Here is a 25,053-nt window from a genome sequence, read left to right on the forward strand (position 1 = left end):
ATCTCTATACACAAATACACACACACACACATACACATACTTGTGAAAAAGCCATTTGTTATCTGGACTACACTGATGCTATCAAGACCACTACCTTTGGCAAGAACCATTGTGGGTCTCTTGTAGGATAAAATGGTTTAGGATAAGGTGAACAACCTTTTAGATGTTGAGAGAAGCAGTTCATCTTCCTGGAGAGCCTGCCAATCCCAGTTGGTGGGACGATGATGCAAAATGGGTGGAGCTTCTTTTTTTCCTTATGTTTACAGGGAGGAGTCAATATTTAAAAAGCAATTTTAGCCCTTACATTTCAATGTTCATGTATTTTCTAATGCAGAACAATGAGAAAGGGTGAGAATTTTCAACAGTAATGGCCAGGCGGGGGACCGCAAAGGTGTGGGGGTGCATGTTATCTATTTATGGGTTAGGAGGAGAAAACCTGTAGGTGATAGAAGGTATTCTTTTGGCCAAGGGCCAAGGAATTAACAGTTCAGGGCACCTTTGCCAGTCAAGAAGTATTTTTCAAACCTCTGGTGGATGTATGTATGAATGCTTTCTCTTTTAACTTTTCTTCTCCTGTTTTTTTCCCCTCAGGGAACTCATTAGGTAGCCAACGGACAGACAGTATGTCAGTGCGAACGTACTCCTGTTAATGCCAATGTGGTGGAGGTAAGGTACCATTGCTCATCACTGATTATGCTTTAGTAGGGCATAGGGCGCCCTGGAAACATACAAAGAAAAGGGCATACCCATGTGATGCGACTACATCCAAAGGAGGGACTATCGTAGTCGGAATCCGATCTTTCTTTTTTATTTAAAAACAACATAAGCATTTGAACATCAAATACATGTAAAACAACCTAGAAGGCATTTTGCCAAAAAGGTTTCTGCAAGGAGATGTTTGCTGGTGAGGAAATGTAATAAATGGAACCCAATAATTGATATGTATCATTGTAATCTGGATTCTGTTATATCCCAATACAATGAGTCAGTTTTTCAGATAAAATATACACCCTCACAGCTGAAAAACCCAATGTTCCTTTCTCCTAGGAACAATCCACATTTAAGTCAGGGAATAATAAGCTTTCCATTGGATCCAGCCCAATTTCTGAGGACTACATGAACATATCTGTGTTTTTCTTGGCAACAATATGGTCATGTTTGTTATTGCTGTCTTCTGGATTTTTTAAACTCCCTGATCTAATCTGTATCCTTAAGATTTCCTGATATTCTCCCATCCACGTACTGACCAGGTCTGACCATTCTCAGCCTTTTTAAGCTCTACCAAAGTGAATTAGGTGCTGCCACCTGCTAATACCATTGCTGTTGGGAAGCAGGGGCCTTTTCAGTGAGGAATCAACAAATGGGAATCATCTAATTCTTCCCTTTACCTTCTTTAACTTTCCTGATAATTTTGTAAAGTTATTTCCTCCCCAGCCTTCAGGTTCTCACTGCCACCATTTGCCAGTCATGAGTAAGTGAAAGGTAGCTCATACAGTCTTGTGGCTGTGGATTATGGGATGGTTCAACCCAGCTGTTGGACAGCAGTTTGGAATGGTTGACTTTGGACCTTGGCGTCAAGAGTCATTGTTGCTGTTGGAGAGAGAAGATTGCACTCTCTCAACACCATTTACAATGGTGGTAAAATACTTTGCAGTAATAGGGACCTGCGTAGTTTGCCAGTGACAAGCATAAAATTCTAGATAGTAAAACCTGCAGATTAAAAATGCATACTTTTTTTATCACAGAGCAAACCATCCCTGACCCCAAAATATTTGTTGGCTTTCTTGACATAAACATTGTAAATATTTCTTTATTTCTGTTTTCTGCCAGGCCAGGAGCCTATGAATTTCATCTATGGCAAAAGACAGAATAGGTACTAGTGGCCTCTGTGTTTTCACAGTTGCGGATAGCAACCATTATTCTTTTTCCCTGAAGGATGGGGATACTTTAACATCAATGACACCTCTCACTAACAGTTGCATATAGTTGACAGTCTCCATCCTGAGCATGACTTTGAACTGTAGACCTCAAGGCTGAAAAAATTAGCTTAATTTTCTGGACCTTTGGGTTTTTCCCCATCCTATATTTTTTGTATAGGATGGGGAAAACATCCTATATGTTTTTGTAACCTTTTGCTTGAGGAACAGTTCTGGGGAACTGAAAACTTACAAACTCTTTCAGACCATTTTGGTTGGTCCCCATAATAGTATTGTCCAACTATGGCTTTCTTCTTTTGAAAGCAATTTTCACACATAGTTCTAGGATATGAGCATGTGACTCACTGCCTCTGTTCACACAATAGGCTCAACCAGGTCAGTTAAGTACCTCACAGCTACAGTTGCACAGCATGCTAACCTTGGTTAGTGTTGACCTTGTGTTTCTCCATGGCTTACAACATTGTGTGAACCCAACCCACTGGGTTAGTTTATGGTCCTGGGTGCAAACACAGAAGATGAATTAATTCAGTAAGCAGGCTGAGCATCCTGTATGGGTTAAGGTAATAACTTAACTAAGCTGGCTATGTTATTCCCTAGTATGAATTGAAAAATCAAGGGGGAAGAAACTTTTCTAAAAAATGAATCAGAGGGTGGGTTTTTTGCTTTTGTTCTCTCAGCTGAAATCTAATCCAGAGGGAGCCTCTCACTTGAAAGAAAGGGGGCTAACATGGTATGAGGCTTGGCATTGAGTTATGGCAGTGCAGCCACAACTCAGGATGTCCTAGGATGACCTTTGGCTTGGCACCTCTCTTTTCTTAGCCTTAACCTACTTCCCAGTATTTTGTGAGAATAATGGGAACAGGTTTGTATAGAGCAATGTTTCTCAACCTTGGCAACTTGAAAATGTGTGGACTTCAACTCCCAGAATTGCCGGCTGGGGAATTCTGGAAGTTGAAGTCCACACATCTTCAAGTTGCCAAGGTTGAAGAAACCCTGGTACAGAGTGTCAGGTGTGCCGTGGAGGAAAGTGGGGATAAAAACTCAAGAAACATCCTTTCAGAGCTGTTAAGACGTCCTGAAGGAAAGAGATGCTTTTTATTTACTCTTCTTTCTTTTTCTTGCAAGCTGCTGTCCCAACCATGTCTAACCTCCCTGCCTTGGACAGGAAGACCTTCTGCTGCTGCTGCCGCCACCGCCTCTCCTTCCCCATCATGTGCTCACATGAGGGTACGAAGAGCTGCTGCCGCCGCCGCCGCCACCATCGCCACTGCTGCCTCCATTGCCAAGGAGGAATATGGGGATGATGGACAGACTGGCCGACCAATCAACTGACCAACCATGTTCCTCCCCACTGCCCTCTTCCCAGCAGCAGCAGTGGCTGATGGTCACTGATGAACTCAAGGGACTCAAGCCAAGGAGGGGCTCCTTCCCCAGAGCTGCAGAGGGAAACGGCCTTCCACCTCAGCCTCTATTTATTGTTGTTGTTTGTTCTGAGCAGGGACCTAAGAATGTGAATGAGAAAATGTGGTTGCCCACGTGTCCTACCCCGCTGCTCTGCCGCTAGATCTTTCTGACGGGGGCAGGGGGTGGAGGGGGGTGGGGGCGCCTCTCTTTCCTGTTGCCATGTGCCACGTATTGGACCAACCAGCCCATCTTGGCCAGTTCCCTTTCCCTGCCCCCCCAACCCAAGGGTGCTAAATGTTCTCTCAGCACTTTTCCTTTCCTTTTCTTTGCATTGCTGCTATGAAGGGGTCCTGTTTCACCTCCTGATGGCAAGAAGGGGATTGCTGCTCAGAGGCCAGTTCTTTCTCTTTTTCTGCCCCTTCCCTTCCCTTCCCTTCCCTTCCCTTCCCTTCCCTTCCCTTCCCTTCCCTCCCCTTCCCTTCCCTCTTCTTGACAAGGGGAGAGCATTGAAGCCGGGAGGAGCAAAGCCAGTGCACCTCCCTCTGCTCGCGCCCACCCCAAAGAGCAAGTTGCCCCCAGGCCTGACATGCAGAGCCCCAACTTTGGGATGCCTGGATATAAAGGGGCTGCTTCTCTCTGGAAGTAGCTGCCTCTTGGCACAAGTAAGCAAATAAAGACTTCCCTCTTTCTCCTTCCCTTCCCCCTGCCTTTGCAGCTCCCTGTTCCTCCATGGGACTATCCCAGGATTATGATGACGAAAGAAAGCCTGGGGAGGAGGGAGGGGGAAAGAAGGACCAGAAGTTGTTTCCCAAACTTTCTTGGTGCTGGCATTAAGCAGTCCCGGTGGATACCGTGTGTGGTCCATCTGGCATGATGACATTATCCTGATGGAGCATCAAATTTTATCTTCTTTTATTTTTCTCTAACGAGAGCAGAGAGTGGGGAATTCAAATCCAAGATGCTCAGACTGGAAAGGGTAAACCTCAGCCTGTGACGGCCACGGGAGATAGGACTCTGGACTTTTATGATATGGCACACAGATCTCCCTCCCTCCAAGACTATTGTAATATAAGAGTTGTATTTTCTGTGTATATCTGTGCTGTGGAATCTCGTGTAAATTGAATTTCTTTTTCGACCGCCATTACAGGTTCTCTGTTAATTTAATAATGTGTCCTGCTACCCCTCTCCCCTGCACGCCAATAATTTTTATTTGATGTTTATATATTTTCACCTTTTTTTACATTTTTATTTCAGTTGTTTCTTCTGGGAAGAGTGTGTGGGTGTGAAGGGCAAAGCAAAGGGGTAGTTTTGCATGAAAAAAAAAAACATGGGGAGGGGAGGAAAAAACACAACCGTGGTGGAAGTAAAATCTGTCAGGGAGATTGTGAGGGGTAAGCAGGAAGCTGAGGTGCTGGAGGAAAGATCTCCTTCTGGTCCCCTTAGCTCCCGTTTGCTTCCAGGGAAGGGAGAGAGGGAGGGTCACAAGTGGAGTGAGCTAAGAAATGTTTTTTTTAAAAGAAAAAAGAAAAAAGTTTGAAAACGTTTTCTAGGATCTGCAGATTTTTCTTTATGACCAAAGTACAGAATTGGCAAAAGGATCTCTTTCCGTTTTCTGTGAGGCAATTCCAGACATTCTTTGCTTCTATTCTAGCCCAACGTTCTTCTGTTTTCTAAGAGCCAAGGTCGGAGGGAGACTGCAATGCTCTTTTACTCAGCCTAGCACTGCCTGTTTTCAGACCCTGCGCCCAGAGCCTCACCAAGGGCACCGCAATAAATTGCTTTCTAGAAACACAACCAGCACTTAAGAGCTAAGCTAGCAGTGGAAAACTTGTCAAGGATAAGGTTTAGATACATACGTTGCTTTTTTGCAGACACAGGAAGTCCTAATAATGAGGAGCAGCTACTACAGATCTAGCATCCAGCCTGCTGTACATAATCGCTTCAGGGTTTAAATCTTAGGTCTTTTTCTTCCACTTTTATTTGGTAACAGACTTCTTGCCCCTTGTTTCTTGGTCTCTGAAGGGAAGGGCACCTGAACCACGTCCTGTTAACACCTGAACCACACCCATCTCTGGTCTTTAGCTCTTTGTTTTTGACCTTGCCACCTTTAGCCTTTGTACCTGCCATGCCACCACTCTAATGATAACATGGTGCTTTCTCTGATGATACCTCAACATTGGTACAGAAGGACTGGGAGCACTGAGGTTCAAGATCCCACTTGGCAATGCAGCTCACTGGGTGATTTAGGGCTACTCACCATCTCAGCCCAACCAACCTTACAGGAGTATTGTAGCAATAAAAGAGTATGTTGCCCCCCCCCTTTCCTCTCAGCAGCTCCCAGCATGGCATATATCAGAGCGCCCCCCCCCCATTGTCCCAAGGACTTCCATCTCTTCTCTTAGTTGCCACCACTAATGTCTCAATGCATTCTGTCTGCTCACTTGATTTTCCCAGCAACTTCCCTGCCTCAGCTGGTGCTTCAGCAAAACATATCCCATTCAGCAGGCTTTCTCCATTAAATCCAAAGTCTGTTAAACTGAAATCCATTAAATTGAGGGTTAATAATAACAACTACAGAAGCAGCCAGAATGTGGAATATGGAGTGTTTCCAGACAAAACTTTTCTTAAGCAATCACCCTGAGCTAATGAACTTCATAAGTTGTTCAGATGATTATGTCTTCCATTTCTAACCCTCCCATCGTTTTATTTTTTCTTTTTACCAGAATGCATGGTTCTACAATGCCATTGGATTGCTTGTGGTAGGAGCCACCAGTCTAGAAGCACCCCTAGTTAATAGTCTACCTCTCCAAACTAACATATTTGAAGCAATAAGGAGACTAGGTTTGCTTTTTTCTCCTGGCAGCTGGTACATCCATTGAATTCTTTGAAAACAGGATACATAAGGGTGAAAGGCCTTTTGTCCAAAAGCTTTGGGTTGTGCCCAGTCTCCCCTGATGTCCAAGAGTGAACCCATTGGTTTCATCACCTCTTCATGGACAGCTGCTTTCCTCTTATATTGGGGGGGGGGGGGAACATGTCTGTGGAAACACAGACCTGGGCTCTATTATCAATGGACACAGATATGTAGAGTCCTTGGTGCTCTCTGAGCTTGGTTGGTTGGTTGAAGACGTTTCATTACCCAACCAGGTAACATCATCTAGTCTAGGACTGATGATGTTACCTAGTCAGGTAGTGAAACGTCTTCAAGCAAACAAACAAGCTCAAAGAACACCAAGGACTCCACAATTCAACCCTGAGCTGCAGATATTCTCTTCTATTGGGACGCAGATATACTTGAGCCTCCCCATAATCAACTCCACACTAACCCTCTTTCTATAAATACATTCTCCCTTCATAGTAAGGATGGGTATCTTCTCACTTTCCTATTATTAGTACCTCTGCACCTGCCCCAGTCAGACCAGAGCTCCCCATCAGTGTCCAGTGTGTGTGTTTTAGTGGTTTGGTAGCAGCATCTGTAGGATAATCTGGTGTCGATCTACCAGATATGGGTTGCAAAAATCTGGATGCCTATTAGATAGCAGCAAAGAGAAGAGTCTGTGGTATCTTTTTGCTGCCATCTAATGGATTTGTGCAGTCCAGATCTGGGAGTCCTAACCAAGGGTCAAGCTAGTGCACTAACTGCAGAAGCCCACATTGCTAGCAGGTTTGATTTTAGCCAACAGCAGGTTCAGTGGTCAATGGTCACTAGAAAGGTGCCACTCTTAATAGGATTTTAAAAGGTAAGGGGTGGCTTTTCCTTGATGAAATACAGGATTCAAGGAAGAGTAAATCAAGGAAGAAAAGAGCAGGAGCAAGACACTGCCCCATTCTTCATTGCATCCAAAAGGTTTCCTCCATTTCATGAGGGAAAAAAAATACGCTGCTTACTTTCCCAGTTCTGCTAAAGTGTCTTGAGCTCCTATGATAGCTAAATTCCCTACGGCAACTTCATCAAAGTGAAGGCTTTAGAGAAAACATGCAGCTTTATCAGAAGCAAGTGTCTAATGTTATTCTTCATAAACACTAGACAAAGCAAAGGCTATAAATTAAGATTTTTTAAAAAATGGAGAAGAGCATCTATCACTGGAGTGGAGAGAGAGGCTTACTTTAAGCTGAAGCAGGTGAGTCTCAAAATCTGAGGTCACGAGGAAGCTGGGATTTGAGCTTTGAGTCTATCTAGCACATTCATTTTCAGATTTTGCTCACACTGCTTACTTCTTGAAGCAGCAGGCTCTATCAACATCCCCTGGTCAAACTATTTCTTTCTTGTGCTTTGATCTTTTTCAAAAAGTTAATCCACATCTGAACAAGTGAGACAAATCATCATTTATCCTTAGCTAAATTCTATTTGCAATTTGTCCTCACTCTGAGTCCAGGGATTCCAGTCTTCAGTTGGAGTTCCCTATCTGGTTTAATGGGTAACTTCCAGTTCTGGCTTCCTGGGATTCGGTGCGATGGCGAAACATAAAAGATAAGGGTCTTTTACCTTTGAACAAAGGAAGGCACTTCATCAGATGCAGCATACGATGCAGGTAAATGAAAGGTGATAGGACACATCATTTGTACCACTCGTTAAGTGAGGGATCCTAGCTAATATATAAGCAATAATGGCTGGGAATGAAAGATAATGGGGGTTGTAAACTAACTCATTTCTCAACACCTGGTTAAAGGGGACTGCCCAAAACACTTTAAAAAAAAAGCAGTTTTTAAGTTTGTAAAACAGGGTATATAGCCTGTGGCTGTGCCTACAAAAAAAGGTTACTTCTGGATCAGCATTTTTATTGTGCATGACTTTGTCTGAAGCACAGAATGTTTATGGTGGTCAAAATAGCAACTTCTTCTTTTCCAAACTCCTGCCTTTTCTTTGTACATTTATGCAAGAAGAAATGGACCTGGTATCTTTAGATTTCTGGTAGTACTAGAAACCTAGCTCCTGAAAGTATTACAACTAGTTTAGCTGTGACGGCTTTTCAGAAAGGATTTGTGGTATTTGTGATTATGACTACCTTCTCTAGATGGTGTCATAGTCCCAGTACATTGGAAAAGTCCCAGGTCATGAAAGCTACTGTATGAGAAAATGGCTGTCTGTATCAGATTCTTCCACATTCTTCATAAAGTCTACAAATATTCAGAGTTTTTGGGGCAAAGGACAGGAATCATACTTAGTACCAATATAGTTTTATGTTTTCAGTTTTCCCTTTTGTTATTCTAGAAAGCCATGAAGACAGTATTTTTCCAAAGAACTGTTGGACCGGAGGAAGCCAGGAAAGGAGAGACTGGTAGCGTGGGGTTTTAGGTAAGTTGCTTAGAGTCATTACTAATAGGCAGAATACAAACAGTTGTAAAATAATAAATAAATAATAAATAAATAAAACATTTAAGTGGTTGTGCAGAGTAGAAAGCTGGCTTAGGTAAGCCTATAACCTTTTGATGAAGGAGGTTATTGAGTGACAGCTGCTCCTATCCCAAGAGAGTCATCACAGATCAAACATTGAGGGCCCTCTAGGCAGAATGACAGGCTAAGTATTGTAAAAATAAATGCACCTAGCTCCACATTCCAATAGATCCAACTTTCATTATAGTGTTAGACAGGCAATTTTTCACTGAACCAAGTCACATTTCAGAAACAAACATCAAATGAGGCAAACTCACAATAATATGAATCATCTCCTATTCTGGCTCCTTCGGCTAAGACTGTCTTCCTCCATCTGGTGCTTTCCAGAGATGGTGGGCTCTGATTCCTCTTGTAGCGGACATAGGAGTTGCACTCCAACAAATCTGGAGGTCATGAGTGGGGGAAAGCTGGACTAAAGCATGAGAGTAGACCTATTGCTCAGGAGTAAGCTGCAAGTGTGATCAGATCCTCAAAGATTTAATGGCTAGGAAAACACAATAGATTGACAATAGGTATTCCTTATCTCAAGGTGAAATGCCTTGGTAAAGCTGGATCTTCTCACACAGTGCACCCTAGCTTACATGGGGAGAGCCTCCCTGCTCTTTATAAAAGCCCAATTGCGCAAGACAACAGTTCTATGACTCTTCCTCCCACTGGGAGTTTTTAAAAATTATTTTAATCAAAAGCAGTTGCAAAAGGTAGATTTTAGGAGCAAACGAAGGAGGGAAGCAGATGGTTTGCAACATCTCCCCTTTTCTTCCCATTTTGTCCACTTGGTATCAACCCCAGCTTGCTCTCCTGCCTTCTGAGGAAAAATAGAAGAATCCTCCTGCTTTTTTCCCCAAAAGGAGAAAAGCAACCTTAGGAGGCTTTGCAAAAAATGAGGAAGAGGGAAAAACTGCTGAAAAGAACAACCATACATTTGCCCTTGTTTACAATTTGGCTCTAAAGGTCAAGGGTCACCATCTCTCCTAAATTTTGCTTCTCCACCAGAGGGCGCTTCAGTGTTTCTGCTGCTCAAATATGGTAGCAATTGTCCTGCAAAAGAAAAAAAAAAGATTATTTAGTGCTTGATAGTGATAATTTTCCCACTGCACTGTTATTTCGATAATTCTACATGGTTTTATTATAATCTAATAATGACTTTTTAAATTTGCATCCTGCTCTTCCTCCTAGAGATCATCAGAGCAACACTCAGCTAGAGGAACATTAGTTGTCACACTCATGATTGACCCAAGTACTAAATGGAAAGCTTGTTAAAATCAACAAAAACAGAGACAGCAAAATCAGAACTGAGGAGAGAAAAAGGATTTGTGCCATTGTGGAAGAAGGAGGCTTTCACTTACTGAAATAAGGCTCCAGACAATTCATCTACGATGCTTCCTGCATAAAATAGAACGAATAAAAGTTTCATGTTACTAGAACAAAGTTCAGGAAGATGAAGCCCTCTGTTAACTGCTAATTTGTATCATCTTGTTTCCAAGAAGCATATATAGGCTGGGTTCACACATCACACCAAACCATGATTTCCTCATCATAGTTTATTGAATAAACCGCAATTGAACAAGTTTGCATAACAGACAACTATTAACCATGATTTAGAAACGGCGGTGGCCGCATTCATGCAACGTGCTAAACCAAAATAAAATATATGGCTTAGTGTGATATGTGAATCCAGTCATGGAGACATTTGGGGTTTTTCCCCCTTCCTGTTTCTTCTCAATGACCTGAGAGATGGCAACTCAACTGAACCAGCCAGGATTTGAACTCAGGATTACCTTTCACCCTGATTGAATTTGACACCCTGTCCATTAAACAAACAAATGAAAAGTAACCTGCTTCTCACCTGGCGCACAGGCTGTCTCACACACAGGACAAATGTAGCAGAAATGACAATACTGTGTGAGGAAAAGAACAAGGGTGACATAAGTTACTGTAATAAAAGTCATGAAACCAGACTACCAAGCATTGCAGGAGAAGAAAGAGAAGAGATCTCGGAGGCAGAGAAGCTGAAATACCAACCTGGCAGCTCATACAGTAGTCACTGCTGTCCCCATCTTTACAAGGGCACTTGTCACACTCCCCACAGTGCTGAAAAAAGACAGAGAGGAGGAGGAAGGGGAAAGGGGACCACAGGATGTTTAGTTGAGCAAAGAGGAGACACTGAAATGTCTGCAAAGAAGATCATCCAAAACCCAGCAAGGATATTAGAGAATTACCTGATCCCTTGAGCTTGCCTCCTGCAACATAACTGTCCTGCATGAGAACAGGGGTTTGCAACTTCTGTCAGCTTGAGAGATGCACCAAGGTTGCATTGCAGGATGTGCTCTGGGTGCTCTTGAAGGGGAGGCCCCAAGGCCTTTGCAACAGGAGGGGAGCCCCCAAGGCAAGAATGCCCCCCCCCTTAGGGTCTTCTGGAGAACACTTAAAACTTGACTTTTCTGGAAGGCCTTTGGTGATTAAGCAGCTAGAAGATTTGTACCACTCTTGATGGTTTATGATTTTATGATATTACTATATTGTTCCTTGTATTGCATTTTGATGTAGTGTACCACCAAGAGCCTCTCAGTGGTGTTCAGCCACAGGACTTGGGTTTCTCCAAGACAGTCCCAAGAGTAGCCAATGGCATCATTAAAGCAGGACCATTGAGGGTGAATCTGGGCCTCCACAGCGTCCCCAAGTTTAGCATCCCATGCTTTTAAGATAAAGAGAGACTTGTCCTTCTTCCTTCTCTAGCGCAGAGGTGGTTGGGCAAGGTTGGTTGCATGCAGACCCCCAGCACCCTTTTGTGGCCCCCAAGAGCATCCCTATATACCCCCAAAGCAAGGGGAGCCAAAAGTTTTGACCCAATTTTTTTGTATATTGGGGGGGGGGATGTCAAAGGCCAACACAGAGAAGAAAGGTGAATTGAGAAGAGAACTAGTGGAGCAATGCCCAAAACTACATAGCAAGGCTGCAGTATTGATGTATTAATTATTTCAGCTTATATGCTGCTCCATTTGCAAAGACTCTAAGCAGCTTGCAATTAATAATATGAAATTAAAGCATAGGAAATCAATCATGTAACCCTAACAATAGAAAAGTTTAGGTTTAGGAATAGGGGCTTACTGATGTATTATTTAAACTTCAGAAGTACAAGCCTGGATGGTTGAGTAGCAGAGCTTGGGACCAGAAGTTTACAATTATAATATTGTGTATTTGTGCATGTGTACCTACACACGTACAAATAAAAAAGATAAATTGCTAATGCATGAACATATTTGTATCTTAAAAAGAAATAGAACTATTTTTAAAAGCCATATTCAATAGTTCTATCCAAATCGCATGTATACATTAAGGGTCTGCAATGATCATGTTGCACCCGTTAGCAACACCTTAAGGAAGCTGCATTTTTTCTTGGGCTCACATCTGATTTAAGGAGGTGCTGACAGACACTGCATGCTCACCCACATGCATGCTGAATAATCTTTTCCTGATCAAATCCAGCCTGATATACAGTCCAAAGTTTGTATCTATCATCTATCATCGCGCGCTCTCTCTCTCTCTCTCTCTCTAATCAATATATATCTAACCACACATACATGCACGAACACACACACACACACAAAGGTAATCTGTCAGTAAATAATGTGCCTAATATAGATAAAAAATTAATATGTAATTTGAATAAAACAATCTTAAACTGAGGGGTTTTTCAAGATTCTTTGCTGTTATTTTCCAAGCAATGCTATTTATTATTCTTTTAAATAGCATCAATCCCAAGAAGTTATACCATAGATTTTCAGTAACTTCCTAGAATAAATTTGAAGCTAAGAGGGAAAAAAGAAACAAGTTAATTTGCTGATGTTGCAATGATTTACCAATCTTGGGAAATACGGACAATAAATCTATGGCAATATGAATTACTAGAAAATTTTAAGGGTATATATGTGGGTGTGTACACACGTACACAGACATATAACATTATTTTGTTATTTTTCAAAGAGGATTCTGAGCTCATCTATTTCATACATGCGTACTATATAAGCAGAAACACAGTACTTATAGCAAGGGAAGGCCTTAAGGCCAAACTACGTGTGCCACATTCCTCTGTGACTTGATCTCACAGATTCCCCCTCTGCCAGATTGCTGTCTCTGAACCAGAATGTTTAGATCAGGAGCAGATCAACCTTGTTGATAAGAACTAAAATGAAACAGGCTTTCAGCAAAGTCATAACCAGAAATAAGAAGAGAAAAGGGGGAGAATCCATACCATAGTAAAGCCCCAAATGCATCAGTGGAAAGAAAGAGGTGCAAAAGCAGAGTGCCTTTTTCTGCTGCAAACATCCAAATCGAAGGAAGGTTGTGGAGGATGTTTTCTATGTAACATTCCCAAATCAGTTAGCAGAATAATTGATTAAAGGGGGATGAGAAGAAAACTATATCTACTTCTAGGAGGAGTGAAAAGGCATGCCACTTTGGGATTAGAACAGGAATAAGGAACCAGCGATCTTCCAGAAATTGCTGAATGACAAATTCTACCAACCCTCACTGTTGGCCACATTAGTGCAGGCCGCTGTAGATCAGCAACCTGTAGGTAGGTTCCTAACTGGGAATAATAATCTATTAATCAAAGTCACTTGCAAAGGTTTTCCTTCATTACCTTGCAGAAGGCACAGTAGTGGCAAACAGAACCTGCTTCATACTCAGTGTCTTCACCTTCCTCATCTTCCTCTTCGTCCTCATCCTCTTCTTCAAATGAAAAGAGAGACACAGAGACAGCTCCATCATGGTTGTTCTCTGGGGTTTTGGTGGGATAGGTCTAAAGGGTAACTATAAACTAAGTGGGAAATGGGCCTATGGGATAGGGGCTGAACGGGAGATAGTTGGATTTTTAAGTTTGCCCAAGAAGGGTATAAAGTTCATTTGATTTGGAAGGAGGCTGAGAGCCAAGAGTAAAAGTATAAAGTTGTTTTCCCTCACCTCACCAGAGTAGTAGATCTAGTTCCCATTATTCACAGATAGCAGGACCTGTGAATTATGGAAACTGTAGCCCTATACACTTGGAAACTGTCAGGTGGGGGAAAGCTGGAATAGGGTCTTGGAGATTGGATTAAGTGGGAAATAGATAAGTCAGTGGGAACATAATTTTCAGGTTCTCTCAGACATTAAAGCAGGGTATGATGGAGGCTGGAAACTTGTATTGCTGGCTTTCCCTTTCACCCCTGTTGGGCTTTTCCCAACAATTTTCCTCAATCTGCTGTCCTCCAGATGTAGACCTCAAATCCCTTTGTCTATGATGGCTTAAGAGTAGGTTGGACAAGATTTCCCTAACAAAAACCACACATCCATCATATACCTCCCCACAATATTCAGCCATTTTTTTCTCACCTTCTTCCTCTCTATGGTGCTTCTTGGCTTTTTCATGGCCCTCATGCTTGTGGTGCTTTTGTCTGTGTTGTTCATGCTTATGCTCATCCTTCTCCTCAGAAGTTACTTCATCAGACTCCTCTTCTTTATCATCATGTTTCCTATGATGATGATGGTCACTGTGGTGATGATGCCTGTGAGTCTTATCTTCATCCTCATCCTCATCTTCATCACTATCATTGCTTTCTTCTTCTTCTTCTTCTTCTTCTTCTTCTTCTTCTTCTTCTTCTTCTTCTTCTTCTTCTTCTTCTTCTTCTTCTTCTTCATGATGGCGGTGATGGTGATGGTGATGCTCATCATCATCGTCATTGTCCTCCTCCTCCTCCTCCTCCTCATCATCATCCTTTTGGTGATGGCGATGATGATGAGCATCATCTTCTTCTTCTTCATCATCATCATCATTATCATGATCATCATGGTGGTGATCTCCATGATGTCTGTGATGGTGGTGTTGGTGTTCATCATCATTATTGTCATCATTGTCATCATCTTTTTGGTGTTGGTGGTGGCTGTGATGGTCATGATGTGGCTGATTGTCATCATCATCTTTATCATCATCATCATCATCATCATCATCATCATGCCTTTGATGATGGTGGTGGTGATGTTCAGCATCATCTTCATCATTGTCTTCATGATGATGATGGTCTCCATGATGGTGTTCCTCTTTGTCATAATTGTCACTGTGGTGATGATGGTTACCATGATGTCCCTGATGATAATGGTCATCATCATGGTGATGATTCCCATTATATTTATCATGATGATGCCTGCCATGGCTATCATCATCATTATCATCATTATCATCATTACTATCATCATGGTGGTGGTGGTCAATATGGTGATCTGCACCATGAGGATGATGCTGTTCCTCTTCATTATCATCATCATCATCATCATCATCATGTTGAGAATGATGGCTTTCCTGGTAATGCCCAGCATCCTTATAGTGAGCAGCATGGTGGTGAGTATGGCCATCATCATCATCATCACCATCACCATTATCTTCAGCATGTTGATCATGGTGACCATCCTGGTAATGCTCTTTGGGATGATGTTGTTCGTTTCCATGGTATTCTACATCACTATGGTGATGTTGTTGCTGTCCCTGTATTCTAGGAAGCTGGAATGAACAGAGCAGGACCAAAAGAAGGCCAAGCATACAGCTTTTCCAGGAAGCCATGGTAATTCGGGCAGGATGAGAACCCTGCTACTTGCCCCCAGAATTCTCAGTGGAGGTCCCAGAGACAGGCAATCAGGAAAGGCAGACAGCACACAAGGAGAACTCAGGGGTAGAATACAGTTTCCAGTTAGGGCTTATGTGAGTGACGTTTGCAGCTGGCCAAGATTAGCCCTCCAGCCCCCAGCCAATGGTTGCCTGACCCAGCCTCCAGGATAGATGAGAAAATCAAGCCATGGGCTTCCTGCCATGCCCTTATATGACAGGACTGGGCTGGAATGGGTGGGGAAGCAACATTAGGGAACTAAACTCTTTGCCATACTGCCATGCTATTATTAGCTCCTCACAGCAACTGCACCTTAGTCCCTCAAAGTAGAAGCCAGCAAGTTTTAGTGCAGTGAGAAATATGAGCTACAGCTCCTAGGAGGATCTCAGACCGAGGAGTGTGTAATCTAGCAGAATCCTGGTTTCTTTGATTGTCTGGGGATTAGACCAGGGGATTTGTTCTTGAAAGGAGAGAAAGATCTTGTGGGTTTAGATCTAATAGCTGGATTTTACCAAACCAGACAGACTAGAAATTGGGCTGGAGAAGGTGAAAGAAGGATAGAAATAACAAGTTGCTTGTTGAACTGCTATTGTGTGTATGTGTATTTATTACCATTTAAATGCTGTAACATGGCCATTTTAGCTATGCCTGCACTGAAATAAAACAACATAGATATGTTATCATCTTCTTCTTTGGTTTACTGGTGCTGGATGAGGTGCAAGGCTGGGCAGATTGAAAATCACAACCTCCAAGTTTTGTGAGCAGTATCAAAACAGCAAAGTGGATGAATAAGGAAAAGACTGGGGTACGGCATAGAGAGATTTGGAGGGGGGTTGAAGGGAATTATGTGGTTAGAAACTAAAGTGATGGTCCCGAGTATTTAAAGAGAGAGAGCGATCTGGAGGGGACACACATTCCTAGCAGCCTCAGGAATGTGCTGATAGGTCCTGGGAGCTGAAACCGAATCCAAAGTGGTGGCTGAGATCTATAAATACCTGTGTAGCCCTACCACGCTCCTACTGATGCCTGGTGTTCTGTTCTTCAGATGACAGTGCAAGAAGGGCCCATGACAGGTCACAGTCTAGCCAATCAGACTCTAGGAAAAACAGAAGAGAATGTGTGTAGCTCAGGGTTGAACTGTGGAGTCCTTGCGGTTCTCTGAGCTTGGTTGTTTTCTTGCAAATGTTTCATTACCTGGTTAGGTGACATCTTCAGTGCTAGAATGGGATGGGGTTTGCTCTCTGTTTATATACTGCGGCATGCCTTGCCAGTGTTGGTGGGAGTGGGGGTTTTGTTTTATTTTTTTTTCCCTCTGATAGTTCCTTGATTAGGGTATTGTTTACTGCTCGATTGTATGTCTGGTGATAATCCTGGTGTTAATCTCTGCTTATCTGGGTGATGATTGCTGGTGAGGAGATGTTCTGGTCTTTTGTTTTCCTTTCTATTGTCTCTTTTGAATAGTGTGTAGATGTTGTTTATCTCTATGTGCCTGTTGATGGCTGCCTTGTCTGAATACCAAGCTTCCAAGAATTCCCTCGCATTTTTGGATTTAGCTTGGTCTAAGACTCTGACTTAGATTGGTCTAAGATGCTGACTGGTCTAAGATGCTGACTAAGACGGTCCAGGCTCAGAGAACCCCAAGGACTCCCCTAGGAAAAATTCATATCTAATCTCCCTTAGGCTTAGGCATGGGGAGAAACTACTCACATATGGATCCTATACCTAAACAACACACAAAGCACAGTTGCAAATCTCACACAACAGGCCCTGATGAACATGTTTGCTTCTTTCACAACCTGGTACCTTTCAGATGTCTTGGGTACACAACTCCCATAATACTTAGCTAACGAATCCTTACAGTTGGGATCCCAAGACATATAGAAGACACAGATTAGGGAAGGCTGTTTTGTGAAAGGTTCTGCTTCCCCTTTCCTTTTGCTCTTCAACGAGTTTCTGCTAGCCACTGAATTTGCCTTTCTATGCTTGCCTCTTCCTCAAGGAATCCTACTTCTTTGGCACCTTGTGAGACCCCCCTCCCTTAATTGCCACTCTACTAAAAATAGGAATTTCTTAGTGTCTTTGGGAACCTAGACCAGGTCCACCCAATAAGCAGTTGCTCAGGCTAGAATTGAATATCCTCTCAGGATCTGGAATTTAAGGTCTCCTTGAAGGTACAAAAGGGGAAACTCTAACTGCCAAGCAGGTCCTACTCTGCAAATAATCTAAGGATCTTTGATTCTGAACAATTCCAGCTACAAGTGGTAGATTCCATGCCAGTTATCTGAGTTCTTGGCTAGCTCTGGCAACTCTCTTATCACATACAAAGCAGGAGCTTTAGGGTTAAGGTTGTGAGAACTCCTGAACTAAGGTATGAATGAGAGACAGGAAAGGAGGGAACTTTTAGTTCATGTATATGTTCTTGATCAAAATGTAAGCATTCCTGAAGCAACGAATTCCTCCAAGTTTTTGAACATGGCCTTCCCAGAGGGTATGGAAAATGGCCAGTTATAGAGGCTGATTTTACTATTTTCACTTTAAAATGTATTATTCCTTTCCACAACAAATAATACACAGCCTTTCAAAGTGGGACTGCTGGGTGATCATTAAGTACAAGAATTAAAATAACTGAGCTGCCCCAGTGATGGTACAAAAAGAGGAAAATCCTAAGAATAGGATTTTTAGTGGTCTGGGATATGTCTGGCCTTTAGGTTGGACACTGGAAACTGTGCCAAAAACTTACAGACCTGGACAAAAACTAAATTTGATTTAGTTAATATGATCACTCCCCATGTGTTAGCCCTGCGAGTTAGTCCAGGCAGGAAGCACAACCAGGAGTTCTAGTTCTATCTTTATTGTAAGGTTAGATTAACAGAATCTTGCAAGACTAGAAGTATTTCTCCCCTCCTTTCCTTTCACTCTCTGGAAAACTAGGGAAGGTCCCTTCTAAAACGTTTCCCACCTTCTGTGGGCTGTGACATCTTTTACCCTCTGGTTGTCCAGTCTGTAGCTCTACCTCGTGTCTCCCAAAGTCATTCCAACATACCATTACACTATGTATTTAATCATTTCTCCCTTTTGCCACATTAAAGGTTACAACGTGGCTGCAAATCCTACCCCAAAGGGTTTTGGGAACTGTGGTTGTGCTTTCTTTCCTTGGAAGATGCTTTTTCAAATGAGAATTTGCAACAGCAGAGAGCGGCTGCTTGAAGCAAACTGCAGCAGCAGATAACTGTGGCATACAATGGGTGTGCATTGGAAATATTGTTTTTTCTTCTATATCTTCTCAAACCATAACCATTTCCTGTAGAGTCACCAAAGCTGAAGTTGTAGAAATCAAGTGACACAAGCATAAATGAAATGTTAGTGGCTACATGAAGGCTGTACTCCCATTCATGATTAATTTGGAGTAGGTCCCACCAAGACCAACTGGGTTGTCTTCTGACTAGATATGTACAGAACTGTGCTGAAAGTCCTCTTTTAGAGAGACGGGCATTGCTTTTCTAAGATGCTCAAGGCATTCTTGGCCATGGAATGAAATGCTCTTTTCATTAGCATTAATGACTCCCATGACTTAAAGGTGGACCCACACTGCCTGCCTGAAATAAAACAAAATCTTAGGAAAGCTTCAAGGCAAATTTTGCCCACTGTTGCTAATCAAAATACACCGAGGAGCTATTCCAGTTTTCCTTCTTTAACAGTAATAAGAAATAAAATGGAATAATTATTGGAAAAACAGGAGAAGTAATGAATGAAAGATGATTGTGCCTATCACTCTAGCCTACTGTTTCTCAATCTTGAGAACTTTAAGATGTGTGGACTTCAACTCCCAGAATTCCCCAGCCAGCATGCTGGCTGGGGAATTCTGGGCTTTGAAGTCCTCACATCTTAAATTTGCTAAGGTTGAAAAACACTGCTCTAGCCCTTCCTGGTCATAACATTTCAAGAATGAAGCACAGTGATTGTCCAGTAATAACTTCCCTTGGAAACTTCACAAGAGAAATATGTTCTCTGATAACCAAAATAGTACTCTGCTAAATTGGTAACATAACATAACTTTCCGTGCTGCCACATTTCAAAACACATTAATCCATTATGTTTGGTGAAGAAAAAAAGAAAAGAAAAGAAAAGAAAAGAAATATGCACCTGATTAATCAGATTGGTGTTTAAAAATAGTTTTAGGAGAAGAATGTGGCAAGTGTCATTTTAGAAGCATCAAACAGCATGTAAATTTCTGTTTTGCAGCTCTCAAAGCTTTCTCCCAGCTTTCGTAAATGATAATGGTAAAAAAAACAGCAGCTCTGTTTCCTGATACTCTGAAGCAGGAAATTTGTAAATACTGTAGCTTCAGCCCAAGGGACTCTTAACATAATTTTAAAAACAGGCAAGTACAAAACTTAAGGGAAAAAAATCCGAAAATTGTTGGCTTTACCCATACCTTTTCTGCATCATAACCTCGCTCTTCCCTCAAAATAGTAAATTCATTTATTCATTCATTAATTTTTTTATAGTCACCTGTATGTCAGCTCGTCAAAGATTCTAGTTCTAATTCACTGGCACCCTCTGCCCTGTGCTCTACAGAAGAGCACCATCTTGACAACCTTCATGAATATTAATGGAAATGAGGCAAGCTTTTCCAGAGTGAGGTGCCTCCATCTGAGAAGATTTGCTTCTGGGCCCTCACCCAGAACTTGTTGGGGGGCAGGGAGGATCCGTAGTATGCCTTCTCATCCAAAACTTAACAGATAGATTCTATTTGGAGTATGTAAAGGGTTTTATGGTAATGACCAACACCTTGAACTGGACCCAGAAACCCACTGGCAACCAACACAGCTCCCAGAATATAGGTGTTATTCTGCTGTATGGATAGCTGTAGCCATCTGAATCATCTTTGAGGTCTGCCCCAGGTAGAGTGAAGTGCAATAGTCCAAGCACTAGATCAGTGTTTTTCAAACTACTTCAAGATGTGTAGACTTCAACTCCCAGAATTCCCCAGCCAGCAATTCTGGGAGTTGAAGTCCACATATCTTAAAGTTGCCAAAAGTTTGAAAAACATTGCACTAGATGATAAAGGCACGAGCATCTGGGTAGCAAATGGTTGCACACCTAAATGCTATCCTAGATGGAGTGTAAAGTCAGAACAGTTACTAGAGGGCAACAAAGAATTGGAATTTTCTGTAACCCTTTGCTGCCATCTAGTGGTTACTGGAGTCTTACAGCCCACGTATGGATAGTCTCCTAATTATAAGTTCACATACATATACAGGTAGTCCTCGCTTAACTACTGCCCTGTTTAGTGACTGTTCAAAGTTATGACAGCACTGAAAAAATAACTTTAAGACTGGTCCTTGCATTTACAACCATTGCAGCATCCCTGCAGTTGTGATCAAGATTCAGGCACTTCACAGCTGGAAGGTGTTTACCACCATTGCATTGTTCCGTGATCATGTGATCACCATAACATTGTTGTGTAACTTTTAAAATAATCTTAACACAACTAAAAAAAAGTGTGTGGGGGGGAGTCTTGCAATCCTTCCTTCTCCCTTGAAAGATCCTTGCTCTGCTCAAGACACAGATTTATCCATTAGAGATTGTGGAAGGGAAAATTATTTAGCTTATACAGTATTTAAATGCATACTAGGTGATTTAGTATTTTTAACCAATATATGAGACAGAATCTAATTATCATTTTAAATCCTCACTTTTCTGAATTTTGCGATTCAGTTTGCCATTAAGATAAAATAGAGTAGGCAAAAGTTTATACAAAAATGCATATAGTCATAACATTTTAAAAACATATTAAGAAAACTGTTTGCAAGCACTGTATTTTTTGTCAGAAAAATGCCTATATTTGGAAAACCATACACCATATACCAAAATAAGATCGTTTTCAGTGTGATTTAAAAAAAAATAAATCTCAAATTCAACGAAGCAAGCTTGACAGGTTCAGAAAAATAGAAACTGAGAAAAAACTAACTTGGCAGATTCACAAAAGTAACAAATGGGGAGAAAGCAAAATGGACATATTGTCCATCCCTATTGTCCATGATATTTTGTCATCCAGCCCAATGGCAACCCTTCCCCCCGGAACACCTTAAATCCAGTCTCTAGCCTCCACCCCCCCACACACACAAAGCTGCCAATCCATGCAACAACCTGAAGTGCTAAATTTCAATGCCCACCATCAGAATGGCAGTTAATCATTTTTAACTGAATTTCTAGGGGGAAATAAAGCTCCCTGCAGGTAGAAAAACAGCATATAAAGAATAATTTATTAAAACCTAGTTCCCCCATTTCTCTTAAAACTTTTGACATAGGAGAACATTTAAAAATATGATTCCTCCCCTGCAACACGAAACTCTCTTTCACCTCATTCTGCTGCATTGTAGACTCCGTATTAGATTTCTTGGGCTGGCTGCAGCAGTGATGGTCCGAGGGCCAAACTACACAATACATCAAATATGTAGCATGTGGCTGTCTCTTTTTTTCTTTTAAACTATAGCAGGGTAAACAGCCCACTGTTTGGACACTACGGATGCATACAGCTGTCCAACTAATTTTGTTTGATTTACATCCTGCCTTTCTTCCAGGAGCTGAAAATGATTTTACATTTCTTTTCCTCCTATTTTTCCCCATAACAATAGCCCAGTTGAATCATTTGGGCTGAGGAGGGGGTGTCTGGCCTAAAGTCACCCAATGAGCTTCCATGGCTGAGGGAAAACTAGAACCTGTTTCTCTCTGCCCAGTCGTAGTCCAGCACTTTAACCACTGCACCACACAGTCGCCTCTTGGCAACAGAAAAAAGAGGGTGAAAATCCCGCCCCCCCCCCACATCCCTGTTGGACAGCTGCTTGGAATATTGGCAATTCCTCCATTCTAAGCCCCCTCCCTCCTCCCAGTCACATGATGCAGCGTGGTATGTATTCAGCCCCGCCCCTGCCCATACCCCCTAGATGACCCATTCCAACACACAGCCACTGCTGGTATAACATAGGAAGTTTTCGGTTAAGACATTGTCACCTAAAAATCAGCTAGGTGGTTTTGACTGATAATCAATCTAAATTCCATAACTGGGAGAGGAAAATGGCTCTGTGGTGACTGCAAGTGGGCTATTCAAAAATCTCTGGCGCAACAATGAATGGACATCACAGAATGTACAGGGGTCCGAGAGATAATAGTGTGTTTTACATAGGGATTGTAAGACAGAAGAATGACGGGTCACCTAGTATGTTTAATCTATAAAGACCTCCTAGTCAAATACATGGGGCATTGGGCCTCACCCGACAGCCTCTGTTGTTGAAGGCCGTGCCAGTGCAGCTCCATTTGCCAGATAACTGGCTGTCTCTTGCCAAAGAAAGGGTGAGGATAATATGCACAATAATATCTACTCCTTTTTCCTCATGTTAAAATGTATCTGTATTCCTGGAATCATCCAAACATAAGTAGGTTGGGTAGGAATTACTCTGCTTCAGGTCTTCCTTTCCCTGACCTGTTACAGTTGGATTGGAAAGAATTCCAGAAGCTGCGCTCTGCATGCTTTCCATAACTTGTCAGAAAAAACATGCCTGACCTCTGTTTTAGAGCAAGCATTCAAAGGCATGATGAGGAAAGGTTTTAGAGGAAGAGCTCCAATCTATGTTACGGAAAGCTGAACCCTCTCCCACCGGATTTTACTATGTGTTTGCCCTGAGTTTAATTAATAGCCGAGCATTTTTGGTAAGACAGAACAGCTTACTGAGAGCATTTCCTCTGTAAAGTGAATGCATAATGTTCACAGATTTCCTAAAACGTCACCTCAGTTGTTAACTCTTCAATCCTACATCCTTTTTAAAGCAGTAGGGAGCAGGGGATTAGTTTAACTGAGGTGACGTTTTAGGAAATCTGTGAACATTATGCATTCACTTTACAGAGGAAATGCTCTCAGTAAGCTGTTCTGTCTTACCAAAAATGCTCGGCTATTAATTAAACTCAGGGCAAACACATAGTAAAATCCGGTGGGAGAGGGTTCAGCTTGACAATCCTTGTCAGGGCATGTCATACTATTCAGTGGACAATCAACTTGGGGACATCAAACAGTCACTTCTGGGTTCTGTATGTGAAGAACTTCCCACCAAGGCTGGTGGTTTAAAACTAAAGAAGTTGAAGAAGAGAAATTGGGAACCTCCCAGCTGGCATTGCAAAGGGAATGTATCAAAAATCAAAGTGAACAGGTCACCTGGTCACAGCTTTCAAAATTATGAGGAGCTGTGTTTTATTTCTACTTAAATTATATAGTAGTTATTTCTCATTCACATGTCTATTCATTTAAATAGGTACATATGCATACTTTTTTGCAAAATTGTGACCTCTTTTCTCTTTTTTTTCTATGTATGGTAAACGGTACTCTAGTCTTCTTGCCCAAATTTTTCCTGTGATCTTGGCCTAACTTCAAAAGCCTCTTCATTTTCAGTTAAGGTCAGTGCTGGAGGAGGAGGAGGAGGAGGAGGGAGGGAGGGAGGAGGAGGAGGAGGAGGAAGGGAGGGAGGAAGGAAGGAAGGAAGGAAGGAAGGAAGGAAGGAAGGAAGGAAGGAAGGAAGGAAGGAAGGAAGGAAGGAAGGAAGGAAGGAAGGAAGGAAGGAAGGAAGGAAGGAAGGAAATGTCAAATGAAACAAAGGCCTTGATAGGTCAGTGCCAAGAAACCCAGTTCTTATAGATTACCCCTACAGCAATGTTTCTCAACCTTGGGAATTGTAAGATGTATGGACTTTCACTCCCAGTATGCTGGCTGGGGAATTCTGGGAGTGGAAGTCCACACATCATACAATTCCCAAGGTTGAGAAATACTGCCCTGTAGTGATTGTGGTGGAAGGAAGGAAGGAAGGAAGGAAGGAAGGAAGGAAGGAAGGAAGGAAGGAAGGAAGGAAGGAAGGAAGGAAGGAAGGAAGGAAGGAGCAAGCAAGACAGCCTAACCCTTGGTATAAAGCTTTTACCACCCTCTTTTTCCATTTGCAATAACAATGTTACATGCTCCAAATTTCCTCCATCCTCAGAGGAATTAGAAATGACTTCAGAAAAAGAGAAAACCTCCAGAATTAACCAAGTCACTTAAGTTCTCCACCCATTAATAGCTCAACACTCCTTGTCCAATTAAAGCAAATTACAGGATTTGATTTTTTTAAATACGGGGGGAAAAAAACCCCTTCAGGATGACTTTCAAACACATCTGTAGCCTCGCTCTTGCCTGTATGGAAAGATGCTGATTAAAATTTGCCTTTGGGTGACTCACACATGAATGTGTAAATTGAAGACAGTACCAGATCACAGTGTGAAGGCATGATTTGGATAATATTGAGAGGACTCTACAGTGGATTTCATCGTGGATGCCTCAGTATACACCCCCCACACACAAACATACAGACACACCAATAATACAAATATTGCTAGGCAGATAACTGTTGACAATCTAGCTCTTAATGAACTTCATTCTACTCACCGGGAGGTGTTTATCCAGTTCAACAAGTTCTTACATAGGGTGCGGTGCTGCTGCCAAGAGGCTGGATTTTGAAACTGTTGTTCCTGCTTGTACTCTCACTTATGCGCAGGAGATCAGACAGCGAACACAGGGGCAGCCGTGGACTTCTGCTCCAGCCGTGCATGATTGCTCTGCTCCATGGCCACTTCTAATCTGAAAGATCAGGTACTGGGT

General features: G+C 42.2%; 3 protein-coding genes across 11 annotated transcripts in view; 2 read left to right on the forward strand and 1 right to left on the reverse strand.

Moving 5' to 3' along the window:
- PPFIA3 (PPFI scaffold protein A3) overlaps window positions 1-4,551 on the forward strand; it is a 56,480-nt gene extending 51,929 nt beyond the window's left edge. For 8 of the 9 annotated variants that reach the window (XM_025167646.2, XM_007429773.3, XM_088143553.1 and 5 more), the window contains 2 exons: window positions 592-666; window positions 3,063-4,551. In XM_025167646.2, coding sequence (XP_025023414.2) covers window positions 592-650 — 59 coding nt within the window. In that variant the 3' untranslated portion in view covers window positions 651-666; window positions 3,063-4,551. Of the gene's footprint in view, window positions 1-591; window positions 667-1,830; window positions 1,874-3,062 lie in introns of all 9 variants that reach the window. The other variant, XR_015796641.1, reaches the window with a different exon arrangement.
- A 4,646-nt stretch (window positions 4,552-9,197) lies between these two features.
- HRC (histidine rich calcium binding protein) lies at window positions 9,198-16,467 on the reverse strand. Its single transcript, XM_088143556.1, has 6 exons — window positions 14,107-16,467; window positions 13,379-13,467; window positions 10,759-10,827; window positions 10,583-10,634; window positions 10,083-10,119; window positions 9,198-9,774 (listed from the first exon to the last, which is right to left on the reverse strand). The coding sequence occupies exons 1-6, from the start codon at window positions 15,326-15,328 to the stop codon at window positions 9,738-9,740; spliced, it is 1,506 nt and encodes a 501-aa protein (XP_087999682.1). The 5' UTR covers window positions 15,329-16,467; the 3' UTR covers window positions 9,198-9,737.
- Window positions 16,468-23,804: 7,337 nt separating this feature from the next.
- The window catches only part of TRPM4 (transient receptor potential cation channel subfamily M member 4), a 34,758-nt gene continuing 33,509 nt past the window's right edge, over window positions 23,805-25,053 (forward strand). Inside the window, exons 1-2 of the mRNA XM_007442719.4 lie at window positions 23,805-23,822; window positions 24,950-25,044. Coding sequence (XP_007442781.1) covers window positions 25,018-25,044 — 27 coding nt within the window. The 5' untranslated portion in view covers window positions 23,805-23,822; window positions 24,950-25,017. The remainder of the gene's footprint in view (window positions 23,823-24,949; window positions 25,045-25,053) is intronic.

This window comes from Python bivittatus, unplaced genomic scaffold (assembly GCF_059951505.1).
Source record: "Python bivittatus isolate LINGU-HERP-01145 unplaced genomic scaffold, Pbiv_v1 ctg000410_np1212, whole genome shotgun sequence".
In the NCBI taxonomy this organism is placed as follows: Eukaryota; Metazoa; Chordata; class Lepidosauria; order Squamata; family Pythonidae; genus Python; species Python bivittatus.

Excerpts from the sequence above, each read along its gene's own strand:
- HRC (XM_088143556.1), bottom strand. The coding sequence starts at position 15,328 with ATGGCTTCCTGGAAAAGCTGTATGCTTGGCCTTCTTTTGGTCCTGCTC. Across the intron at positions 13,468-14,106 it reads GCACCATAGAGAGGAAGAAG|AAGAGGATGAGGACGAAGAG; the intron begins GTGAGAAAAAAA and ends TTTCATTTGAAG. Across the intron at positions 10,120-10,582 it reads TGAGACAGCCTGTGCGCCAG|GAAGCATCGTAGATGAATTG; the intron begins GTGAGAAGCAGG and ends TATTTTATGCAG.